This window comes from Balaenoptera acutorostrata, chromosome 2, assembly GCF_949987535.1.
Source record: "Balaenoptera acutorostrata chromosome 2, mBalAcu1.1, whole genome shotgun sequence".
In the NCBI taxonomy this organism is placed as follows: domain Eukaryota; kingdom Metazoa; phylum Chordata; class Mammalia; order Artiodactyla; family Balaenopteridae; genus Balaenoptera; species Balaenoptera acutorostrata.
Window position 1 is genome coordinate 96,309,831 of NC_080065.1, and position 12,539 is coordinate 96,322,369.

The following is a 12,539-nucleotide window of genomic DNA, read 5'->3' on the forward strand; positions in this document are numbered from 1 at the left end:
TTGTTGCGGTGTGCAGGCTTCTCACTGCAGTGGCTTCTCTTGTTGCGGAGCACAGGCTCTCGGTGCGCAGGCTTCAGTAGTTGTGGCACTGGGGCTCAGTGGTTGTGGCTCGCGGGCTCTAGAGCGCAGGCTCAGTAGTTGTGGCGCACGGGCTTAGTTGCTCCGCGGCATGTGGGATCTTCCCAGACCAAACCCGTGTACCTCACATTGGCAGGCGGATTCTTAACCACTGCGCCACCAGGGAAGTCCTCCTTCCCCTTATCTTCTCTGTTTGACTCCTTTTGAGTTGATTAAAAGGTCTTTACAGACAGATTTTTTTTTTCTCCACAAAGGAAAAAACCACTTAGTCAATTCAGTTGCTAGAAAGTAGTTTATTGTATTCTGTGGGCTCAGAAAGCCCTAACAGAATGCCTCAGCGATGCCCTTATTAACTGAGAAAAATGAAAGCAATGATAATATCATACGCTGAAAGTAATATTGAGCCCAGAAATGCTGATACAGATTATGAATGTAAAATTCCACAGGACAGAATATCAGTGGCTTTGTTTAGCTCCAGGCATTTTAATTGTTAGGGTTTGGGTCGTTTCTTTGGGCCTTTATTAGACCTTGGTTCTCTTGAAAGGACTGATGAAAGCTTATTTTCTCACTACGAAAAAAAAATCATTCCATGGCAACAATTACTGTGATCATAGATTTCCAGTTCTCATTGCTATTATGGGGAGTGTGAACACCTGAATGCTGGCTTTGAATTTCTCATTCTAGGAAATTAAAAGTAGTGGTACAGTTTCTGTTCAAGTAGTTCTTGGAGCAGAAGAGATTTGTGGGCTCTGTATATAGGATGGAGAAGAGCACATGGGGGGTGGCAGCACAGACCACAGATAGGTTCCAGCTTTGTGGGCACACGCCGTGGCCCAGAAATGCAACGTCAGATGCAACGAGAAAGGACAGTGGGTCAGTGGCGCACAGTCTGCCAACCTGGCTGTCCCACCGTTTTCTTTGCCCTCGCGGTGCTGCTTCCACTAGGTAATCACAGATCACGTTGGGACTCGTTCATATTAATAGAATCAGGATGAATTCTTTTGCCTTTTCTTAGAAGTAATTAGCAGGACCAGAAACAGAAGCCTCAAATCATTCTTCATTGTAAAACCACCACTGGAGGGTGTGTAGATTTGCCCCTGTAGTTCTAAGCTCTTTCATTAAATGAAGCCCTGGTTATGGCTGATTTTTATGTGATTTTTTTTTTTTTAGTGGGCTAGCAGATAAATTGTCTGGTATCTTTGTACTAACCATCCCACCTTAGCCCTCCCTGTCCAGTCTTTCCTTGTCTGGTGTCAGCTGGCAAATAAGAACTTCACAGTCTGGAAACTGTTAATGTTGTAGCTCTTCTAAAGTTAGAGATCAGATTGTTAGATGAAGCATGTTTGCAGAGATGAGCGTTGTTTTTTCTATTTGTAGGAGAAGTCCCGATATTCAAGCAAAAGAAGAGTTATGGAAGCATATTCAGTGAGTACTGTTTTTAAAACCCATGTGGTTTGAAGGCATTTACAAGGAAGACCACTGACACCAAGAGGCAGCCTCGGGCTGAAGCCTGTCAGGTGGCCTTCACGGCCGTCATTCTGTGGAGCCTGGCACTCAGTGGTGGTGCCTCACCACACCAGCAGACCTCTGCCGGCAGCCCTGACATCTCCTCTCCTGGGGCCAGTTACCCTCGCCTGTAAATGAGCCTCAGACAGGCCAATATCGTATAAATATCAAGGAAAAGAAATTTTAAGAAAAAAAGACACCTGCTACAGGGGAGAGAAGCAGATCTTTTGTAGGGAAATGGGGGTGACTGGAGAGTCATCTACATTCCGGTTATAGAAAAACTGGAAGAAGGTAGAAGAGCTACGGAAAAGGTTTTCCTCCCATTTTTTCCTGAAATACATCCTAGTTTTAAAATCTTCGTTCCTGGCTTATATCTCTATTAGTTTTATTAACACCGTGTTTTGCAACAAGATTAGAAAGGGGGAAACTCACCTGCCAATTGTGGAAGGTGTTAGTATTTATATCAGTATCAAAACTTTAATTCTCATGCTCATTCCCTTCTAGAAAGGAACTTGTGGATCCATCTGGACTGTCAGAAGAACAATTAAAAGAGATTCCATACACTAAAATAGAGTATGTCTTTGAAAATCTTTTTTAAAATGTTTTATTAATATTTGTAAATGAGTAATGCATTCTTACTCTTCAGTGGTGTTCCATTCAGTGCTTTGTCTTTACATTTTAACTAAAATTAAAAATAACTATAGAGGAAGAAGTAGAAAAGAGGGTATTAAAGCTAATTATTCATTCTGTACTGCAATCACTCTCTCTCTTATTAACTGCCTGTTTGTAGGTGGTCCACTTATGCTGGGATTTTTTACACTAAATAAGTACAACAGTACTATGGGATCCTGGTTGGCTGAATCCATGGAGGGATTCAGTCATGGAGGGCAGACTGTAAAGTTATATGGGGATTTTCGACTTCCCTCAGGGTTGGTATCCCTAACCCAGTATTGATCAAGGGTCAACTGTACTATAAAGTTTTATTTTCATGTATGATGGAGGCAGTTTTCTTTTGTTAACGTGTGAGATTCAAGCCACTTAGGCTTTCCAAGCTTAGAGGAATCAAGTTCTTTTTAAAACTCTCAAAGTTATTATTCCTTTGCAGTTTCAATATTAAGGAAAATCTCCAAATTATCCTGTTCTGAATTCTGCTGTGTTTGTCTCCACGGTTTTTGGTGTCTTGTTTAGGACTCAAGGTGACCCAGTCCGCATCCGGCATTCTCATTCACCTCGAAGTTACCGCCAGTATCGCAGGTCCCAGTGTTCAGATGGAGAGCGATCTGTTCTCTCAGAAGTGAAGTAAGTAGGCAAGTGTGAGTACATCATCACCCTCATGGCTCCAGAACAGCACAGTACAATAGAACTTTCTGCAGTGATGGAAGTATTCTATATCTGTGGCTATGGGGTATTTGAAATGTGGCTCGTGTGACCTAGAAACTAAAAATCTAATATTATTAATTTTAATTAATTTAAACTTAAGCAGCCATGTGTGGCTAGTGGCTGCCGTACTGGATAGCACAGACCTAGACTATACTTAGGCTGAATTATGGCCCTTCCAAGCTATGCACTGAAGCTTTTAGAAGAAAGAGAAAATGCATGAGCTATTCTATTTTGAATAATAAATGCATCCATATTTGAGAGAAGTTGGCATAAGTTTCTTTTTGAACTGATGGCATTTTGTCTTCTTTTACTACAGTAAATGTTATATATTACAGTAGTTTGTTTCTTTGTGTTATTTAGTTTCTCTTTTGAGGAAAGTGGCCATATCTCAGCTTGACATGATAGGTACTATATGTTAAATGAATGTATTAATGAAATAATTATGCATCCATTTGTAAAAGTACTATAGTCATGGAAATTCATGTACTTGGTATTGCTGGGTAGGAATGTCAGCCATTAAACTCTGAATTAAGGCTTAAAACTTTGATAAACATTAACAAATTGGGAGATAGGCTAGCCCATTGGAGAGAGATATAGGCTGGGTTTTTTTTTGTTTTGTTTTGCTTGTAAAATGTAGGCCATTGCTGTCTATAGCTCCATAGGTTTATAAAAAAAGAATAAATGGCCAATAAGTGTTTCTCTAGAAACAAATCAAAAATCCATTTATACAACATATCACAGTAAGAAAAGCACATGGGAACCATACCTATGTTATATTCTTGGTTCTTCTAGTTATTTGCTGTGATTTTGGGCAAGTTACTTAACCCGTTGAACTTAATTCAAAAACATTTATTAAATGCCTATCTGTGTAAAGCAGTGGTAGGTACTGTTAAGGAATACAAAGATATGTAAAACATGCTTACTTTGCTATAGCCCTTTTCCAACTCAGATTGTGATTCTAGGTACTGTCTCAGTCATTAATTCTAAAACTGACTCTCTGCAGCTCAAAAACGGATCTTGTACCTCCACTTCCTGTGACCCGATCTTCAGATGCTCAGGGTTCTGGTGGCTCCACAGTTCATCAAGTAGGTAATAAGTTTTAAGAAGGTGTTGTACTGATGACAAGTTTCTGTGTTTAGAAAACACATGTACAAAACATGGAAGGAGAAGGAAGGAAGGGTGTGTGATCAAGACAAGGCACAACCTGGGAAGAGTTATATTAGGGGTGAGAGCTAGAGGTAGTGTAAGGTCTAAAATGATCTGAGGCTTGGGGCAAAGCCAATGATAACAAAGATTGTAAGATTGTTTGGAGCCAGAATAAAGAAACAATGGGCTTCACTAATTTTAAAAAGTATGTCTAGATTATTTTTTGAGACAGAGAAACAGGGATAAAGTGGTAGACTCAGAGGGGGCCCATGTTCAATCGTTAACTGATGGCAGACGGAGAATTACTCAAGTCCTGTTTTATTTCTGTCTTCTTCATCAAAGAGAATTACTTTTCTTCTGGAAATGTTTAAAAAATGTGGTCAAAACGGAATTCAAGGACATGGCAAAGAATCTAGCTGCCTTAACAAAATCAGTGTAACACTCAGCTGAATTAGATAGCTGTTATCAGGGGAGCACTGTAGCAGACATTTCAGCAAGGTGTTTGACATCATCTCTCATTGTATTTTTTTTTAATGCGAGAGAAAAACATGGAGGCTGTGTAAGGTTGTTGGATGGATTTATATCGTTTAAATCATTACTCTAGAAACAAACTTGATGTTTATAATGGATCAGTATCAGCCTGTTGTTTGCAGTGGATTGTTTGAATTGTGGATCCCTTTGAAAGGCAATTATAACTACTGTCTTTTTCCCATAAAAATGCATGTAAGCACATATTTAATGCACATAAGCATATAATTCAGGAAGTTCATGGACAACCTGACTAAGAACCCTGACTCCAGCGTATCCGTCATGTACTGCCCTGTGCTTATCTTGACTCATTTTTGTCAGTGACTTGAGCAAGGACAGAAAAAGCCTGTGCTAATTTAGGTTAGGTTCCCTAGGAAGAGATTCTGCAGTGGAGGTTTGCATGGAGGAGGTATATTGGAAAGTGCTCTTAGGATCAACACTTGTTTGGGGAGTAATAGGCAAGAGTTGAACTGAGTGGTATAGTCCCAATAAAGGCATCAGATGATCCCATGGGGAGCTCTGGAGCCGAGATGGCCCTTCTGACTCATCCCACTTGGAGACAAGGGGGCTGGGCCTTAAACACTCACCATGTAGCAAGTGACTGGGTAAAGGGTGCCCCTGGAGGGGGCATGACCTTGAACAAGGTGGCTCTCTTCAGCACAGGGCTGTTCCTGGGGAGGGGCTCAGTTTTGGTTTTTTTAATATTTATTTTATTTATTTATTTTTGGCTGCATTGGGTCTTTGTTGCTGTGCGGGAGCTTTCTCTAGTTGCGGTAAGCAGGGGCTACTTTTCGTTGCGGTGCGCAGGCTTCTCATTGCGGTGGTTTCTCTTGTTGTGGAGCATGGGCTCTAGGCATGCGGGCTTCAGTAGTTGTGGCTCGTGGGCTCAGTAGCTGTGGCATGCAGGCTCAGTAGTTGTGGCTCGTGGGCTCTAGAGTGCAGGCTCAGAGGTTGTGGCGCATGGGCTTAGTTGCTCCGTGGCATGTGGCATCTTCCCGGACCAGGGCTCGAACCCGTGTCCCCTGCATTGACAGGCGGATTCTTAACCACTGCGCCACCAGGGAAGTCCCAGGGGCTCAGTTTTGAGCTGTATGGCAGCCAACACTCCGAGCTGCTGGGGAATGAATGCCTCAGTCTGGAATGGAGATCTGAGTGGTTAACCACAACTTCCACTAAAATCTGTGTAATTTTTGATTAGATAAATCTGGGAGAGCTAATAGTTTATCCAAACAGACAATTTGTTTCAAGTCAATAACACTTTAAAAAAATTACATTCATGATTAGTTGAGGCTTCACATTCAGACAGGACCTGCATTGGTGTCTCCTTGTCTCCACACACCACTTGTGTGACCCTGAACATTGTCTAACATCTAAGACTAAATTTCTTTGCAATGTAGATAATAACCTACCTCTTAAAGTTGCTGGGAAGATTAATAAGCACTGTTACTTTTCAAAGCTCTTTTTTTTTGTCTTAAATTTAAGTTGGCTTCAGTACAAGTGGGAATTTCATGTAGTTTTGCTTTTCCAACTACTCTAAGACTGTCTCATCACCATAATTTAGGAATCTCAGAAAACTTAAATTGTACACATGAAATGTTGAAAGAATAGCCGTCACTGTGCTGCATACAAGAACAACTCACATGCATCTTTTAATCAATGGCACTGATCCTAAGCTTGTCTCTGGGACACCTTTGATTTTGAATTCAATAGCTATCTAATGAGCACATCTAAGGAGTGACAAGGCACTCACTGGGACAGTCAGCAAACTACAGCCCAAGGGCTAAATTTAGTCTGCAGCCTGTTTCTGTACAGTCCAGGAGCTAATAATTGTTTTTATGTTTTTAAAGGGTTGCTTGTGGGGAGGGAAAAAGAATGTGCAATAGAGACAGGAGGTAGTCTATAATCTGGCCCTTTACAGAAAATGTTTGCTGACTCCTGGCCTTGACACATAAAAGTAAACAGGTAAAACAATTAAAAAAAAAAAAAAACAACTAGGTAAGCATTATGAAGAAACAAAGGTCTGTGTTAGAAAATGAACATGACCTCACTTTAGAAAGATAGGGCGAAGGCCATTCAGAAAGTGACCTGTAAAGCTGAAACTCAAAGGTAGAGAAGGAGCCAACCATGTGAGTATTCGTGAAAGGCTGATGGAAGCAGAAGAAATAGCGTGGGAAAAAATGCTGAGGCTGGAAAGGACCGGGGTGTTTGAGGTCTGAGCAGAGTAAAGGGGAAGGAGGGTGGATAATGCAGGGCCTTAGATGCCATGGGAAAAAGAGTTTGTTTGGATTTTATTCTAAGTGCCAAAAGCAAACAACTGATCTGGTTGCCATGTGGAGAAAGGATGCAAATGATATGGGGAAGTGGGAAAGCTGCATTTCCTAAGTTCCACAGTGATGCCAGAGTTCTGCTAGTGGCCTGGCCTGCCTATACCTCACCTTACTTTTTCATGCAGAAGGCTGGTAAAAGTGGGGTGGATTAGGGACTTTGATTCATTTTCCTTATTCCTTTAAGGTGTGCAGGCAGAAGAGATAGGTTCAACCCTCAAAAAACTTAAAAGTTAGTGATTCTTCTGATATATTCTCTCTCTATTCCCCTGCCCTGACTCACTCATGCTCTGGTGTCCTCCTTCCTCTCCCGTTACCTAAGAACCTGTCCCAAACAGATACTGTCTGACGATCCAAAATTAGCTTGATTTGTACTCCTCATGCTTAGCAGAATTGTTGTTCCATTGGTGCCTCTTTGCATATGAGTAAATCAAATCAAGCCAGTCGTAGGAACAGATGAAAGACAGCCTCTTAGAGGGTAGTTTATTTTTAGCCCAAACGAATCTCAAAATAATAGAATTCTGGCGTGTAGCTCATTATGTATGGGCAGGTACTTGTGCGTTAGGAAATACGCTTGTTAGCCAGATCTACTGACAGGTTGGGCCATCTCTAAAAGGAGCTAAGAGCAGGTCTGTTCAGCAGAAGAGGGAGCTGTGGAGGCACTTTAGTGTCATCCTCAGGGCCTCCACGTGTGGCTGTGGGAGGACAAGACCCACTTCCAGAAGCCCTGGGTGTGGTGCTCAGGCTCTGGTAGCTCTGCTCCCATTTCTCCAGGATGGGGCCACCGCAGCTCACGGGGAGCTCTAGCCCCAAGTGATGCGGGTCCCCAGGGCATTGTGTTGTACGGGTTTCTTTCAGTGACTACTGAAAATATAATCAGGGAAGAGTAAAAATTACCCCCAGCCCCCCAATGCTCTTCATCTCTCTGCCCCTCCTTGGAAAAGTGGGAGGCCCGAGAGCCTGGGTTAGCAGCAACTACCATGGAAATGACACTTCACTGGGGGAATGGGTTGAGATTTATGCCTGATTTTCATGAGTAAGATTTGTTATGCATGTAACTGTCAGAGTAACTTTTTTAAGATTTAAACACAATCATGTTGTTTATCATAACTATTTAAATAAAGGGAATATTTGAACAGCTTTTGACATTACATACCTTTCCTAAATATAACTTGATGTCTTAAATCTTAGTATTTGTGTTAATAAAATTGATTTGGCTGTAGTTTCTTCTCTGAATCTTACTTTCTGTATTTTTCAAATGCATTCTTTTCTAGAGAAGAAACGGGTCTAAAGATAGCCTGATTGAAGAAAAATCTCAGACATCTACAAGCAATCTGGCTGGAAAACACACAGCAAAAACAATAAAAACTACCCAAGCTTCACGCCTCAAGATAGAGACTTAATCCTAGTGAAGGGCTAGGGATGGGGGGGGGGCGGTGGGAAGGGTGTGTGTGCCACCTTTACTTTGAAACTGTGAATTATAATTATTCAAGTATCTTGGACCTGCAGAAGTGTTTCTTCAGAAGAAAATAATGGAGTCTGTTGCATCTTTTAAAGGTCTAACTACAGTATATTTGTGCCTAAGGGCCTTTTAATTTGGTAACTGGAAAGACAGTATTTTAAAACTTATTCACTTGATGCCGTGTTTTCCTTCCTGGAAACTCCCAAGTTATCTTGTGTCTGCCACAACCAACACCAGATGCTTCGGTTCAAAGTTCTGGAATCCTGGACTGCAGCCGGCTAGCTGTGCAGTAGTACACCAAGTGGGATGAAAAGGTTCTTCCCAACTCTGGGTGGATCTCTGCCTGCTGCACAAATGCATGACTGAAGCGTCACTTTCACACTGCAGATGTTTTTATTCACATAAATGTTCTTTGTAATACTGTACTTTGTGGCATTAAGTTCCACCGATTATTTGCAAATGTAAAAAAAAAGTTTGTTAAGTGCTGCTTTTAATTTCTCGTGTCCTTGTCTTGTGCTTTCAGAAAAAAAAAGGCTATGTGTGGGTTTCAGTTGACCTCAGCTTATAAATTCATGACCCTCAACCTGAAATGGTCCCTCCAGTCTGCCTGGCTAATTCTCCCCAAATACTATTTCAGACATATCCTCTCTGCAGATGACTGCAGTCTACAGGAAAAATAGAAATACTCATGCAGGACACCTTTCATCTTCCCCTTACCCAAGAGACAAGCCTCACCATGGCTGCCATCAACCCTAGTCCTTCCCTTTCTCCTGTCCCCTCTACCTGTCCTCTCGAGCCCATCTCCTTCAGCCTTCTCATCCCTGCTCTCTCCAGTATTAATATATTCAGCCGCTTTCTCTCAGCTAGACTACCATCTAAAAAAAGTAAGCCAACCAAATTTCACAACCACACATTCTTCTCCAGCTACCACTTTTTTCTCCCATTCCAAGTTTCTCAAAAGGATTATCTGTAGCCAGTGTCCTCAACTACCTCAAACCATCTCTAATATGGATTCTCCCCCACTGTTCCACTAAAGTGGACCTCAAAAATCACCTTCATGTCACCAAATCCAAGTTAACTTTTAGGCTACCTTACAATATTTTGTTTCTTTAATGCATTTCCCATTGTTTCTACCATTCTGACTGTCCTTTGCAGCTCACGCTGTTCCACCTCTCCAGTTAATTAAGAGTATCTCAAATCTAGGCCCTCTTCCGCTACCCCAGTGGATCTCATTTATTCCCACGGTTTATTTCTATAGCTTAGACTAAAAACCGGTGTAGTACCAAGGGGTCACTTAGATTTCTAAGGCAATTCAAATAGAGCTAGCTGCAAATGCTGCTCCCCAGCTGGATCTGCAAATGTACAAGACTACACACCTAGCAGTCATTATGGACACATCCTTTATTACTAACTCCTGTCTGCTATAGTTTTAACTATCTCTCTTCCTTAACTTTACCACCACCCTGGTCCAAGGTGGTCATCTCTCACATAGACAGTGGTAGTAGCCTCCAACTGGCCCATCAGCACCCCTTTTCTTGCAAATGTGCATTTCCATCATGGAGTTCCCCTTGATTTATACAGAGCCTTAAGTAGTCTGGCCTCTTACCTGTTCAGCCTCATTTTGTAACACCCAGAGCTCCCATAATGGCCACCATCAAGCCTCATTAAGCACTCAACTCTTACCTAAATGAGGACACAACAGTCAGAAATCTGGACTTATGGTCATACCCATTTTTTTAGCTCAAGGCCTCTGTACATGGCACGGGGTCAGCTTTGCCTTGCATAAATGCTTACCTACCCTTAGTCCTAACTGCTTTCTCAGGTTTCCCTGACTCGGTCAAATCCTATCATACATGGAACTTGTCTCACGAAGTTTTAAATTGTGATGACATTTCCTCCATTCAAGGGTAAGCTTCCAAAGGGAGGAACTGTGTTTGTGCACCATTGTGTTCCCAGCTCCTAGTTCAGTGCTTTCAATAAATATTTTGAATGCCCGAATACACTATTTGTTCTTTCCTGCAAAGTGAAGGCAGATTTGCTTTTAGCTTAAAAAAAAAAAAAAAATGCAGTAACATAGAGCACACCTGTGACCTAGAAACCAAATAGTCTAGTTCACTTCATCATGCAAGAGGCACTAGAAGAAAGCACGTGTTTCTCCTTGGAGCCTAGCATAAGCCTATATTTCATGAGGCTATCAGTGATCAATATCACTGAATGTTAATCTTAACAGCTGAGATTTAACAAAATTTTGAATTTGCTGGGAGAGGGAGGTACCCTATGATCCTTCAGTAAAAGAATGCTATTTTCTGGCAGTTAATCACTTAGCACACAAACCTCCAAGAAGCACATTAAATTATTTTATTTATAGCCCCACTGTTTTAGATGTACATTTATGGACTATCCAAAAGCGGTATTTTTTTTAGCAATCCTGGAAATTTTAAATACTCTAAGCAACACCCGAAGATCAAGTTGTCAAGTTCCTCACCGAGGACATCCTAAAAGGAAAAATAAGGCACTCAATTTGACAAGCAAACATTTACATGCACCACATCTTAAAAACTTTCAGTACATGCTTCTTCGCTGGATAAGTTATGCACTTCTGGACTTTAAATGTCAACATAAAACATGCCTGAGATCTGGCAAGTGGTTTTTTTTACAATTCACATAAAATCACGTAAAGATTTCATGACAAGCTGGAAAGAAGCTATCCCATTTGCAGTTAACAATTTGTTTACAGATGCAGCAGTACTAATACTAGTGAACCCTTAATAACTAATTTAAACTAATACCCACTAGAGAAGGCCCCCCAATCTAGAAAAATAAAATTCACATCACAAATAACTGCTGTATGACAACTTCTAATTCAAAACTATCACCCTACCTTAGGTCATCTTTGTGCTCCCAGATAGTAAGTAGTCAGCTAGCAGCAGTCTATGCTTCAAGCGTCCATCTTTCACCTGAACGAAAATTAAAACCTGTTAAGAGAAACATACACTTAACGTTGGCAGAATCAAAACCACATGTGTACATAATATAGCAGTATAACTGTTACTTGTGCAGGTCCTACACCAAAGATGTCAAATACTAGGGCAGGAAAAGGCTGCACAAGTGTTTGGTTTTCGCCTTTTTTGACACCTCATCCACTAGTTTCCTAAAGTGAACGGGCAACACAAAGGCGGCAAGAAAACCGCGTAAGGAATGCTGTGTGGCACAAAGCTGCGGACCCCAAAACAGCTGGCTGAGATGAACTGTTGCGTTGATGAGATGGGAGAGGAACTAAGCCCAGCTCTACAGTTTCCTTTACGACTCAACATCCGTCTAGGTAACGAACACCGAATTAAAGTCTTTCAAATGGCTGAAACCTTAAAATGTCCAGGCAACTGGTCTTTTCTGCAGGAACACGAAAACTCGCCTGCAGAGCTGGTGATGGTCATTCGATTTCCGCCAAGTTCTGCACCAGGACACAGTTATCAAGATCTAAATCTGAAATGGCACTTCTGCGTTGACCTTATTTCCCACCGTGACAACGTAGGCATCCGTGCCGTTATACAGTGAGGCCTTTCCCTGTCACACGCAAGAAAGCCCCGCTTCTGTTAAAAATTCCCTGACATACAGTCGATGACCAATCGACCCCAAAGCCCTCACCCCCCTCGCCGCATCTCCTGGCGTGGGAACACAGACCCGGGGCCGCTTCTGGGCTTTCTGAGGTCTCACCGACAATGTGGCGGAGGCCAGACCAGGCCACTGCCCTCCACGCGTTCAGGGACCGGGAGCCTCGGACCCGGCCCGGCCGCGGCGCCAGCCTCACTAGACTAAGGGCGGCCGCGCGCTCCTGCCTTGCGCCCCAGTCGTCGGAGGCCAGGCGGCCACAGGCCCGGGACTGTCCAGACCCTCGACGCCATACAGTCCGAAAGAAAGGGGAGGTTAGAAAGAGCGCGCAGCCTTCCCACAATGCTTTTCTATGACTGGAAGGACCCACTGCTCGAGAGGCGCGGGGAGGACGGACTGTACCATCGGCCACCGCGCCCCGGCGAGACGCCGCCGTGCGGCCGGAGGGCGAAGTGCCCATTGATTGGCCGAGGGGCGGGGCTGCCCGGGGAAAAGAGTTCTGAGGA

General features: G+C 42.6%; 1 protein-coding gene, 1 long non-coding RNA gene and 1 other non-coding gene across 4 annotated transcripts in view; 1 reads left to right on the forward strand and 2 right to left on the reverse strand.

Annotated features, from left to right (window-relative positions):
* EPB41L4A (erythrocyte membrane protein band 4.1 like 4A) overlaps positions 1-9,073 on the forward strand; it is a 266,854-nt gene extending 257,781 nt beyond the window's left edge. The window contains exons 18-22 of one of the 2 annotated variants that reach the window (XM_007192109.2): positions 1,456-1,503; positions 2,089-2,157; positions 2,773-2,883; positions 3,968-4,049; positions 8,237-9,073. In XM_007192109.2, the coding sequence (XP_007192171.2) occupies positions 1,456-1,503; positions 2,089-2,157; positions 2,773-2,883; positions 3,968-4,049; positions 8,237-8,365 (439 nt within the window). In that variant the 3' untranslated portion in view covers positions 8,366-9,073. The remainder of the gene's footprint in view (positions 1-1,455; positions 1,504-2,088; positions 2,158-2,772; positions 2,884-3,967; positions 4,050-8,236) is intronic. The other variant, XM_007192108.2, reaches the window with a different exon arrangement.
* A 1,686-nt stretch (positions 9,074-10,759) lies between these two features.
* On the reverse strand, positions 10,760-12,373 carry LOC103002805 (uncharacterized). The gene is made up of 3 exons (XR_003624310.2): positions 12,139-12,373; positions 11,306-11,399; positions 10,760-10,919 (listed from the first exon to the last, which is right to left on the reverse strand). It is a non-coding gene; the product is annotated as an uncharacterized LOC103002805 (long non-coding RNA).
* Positions 11,468-11,602, reverse strand: LOC114239131 (small nucleolar RNA SNORA13). The gene has a single exon (XR_003624315.1). It is a non-coding gene; the product is annotated as a small nucleolar RNA SNORA13 (small nucleolar RNA).
* Positions 12,374-12,539: the final 166 nt, after the last annotated feature.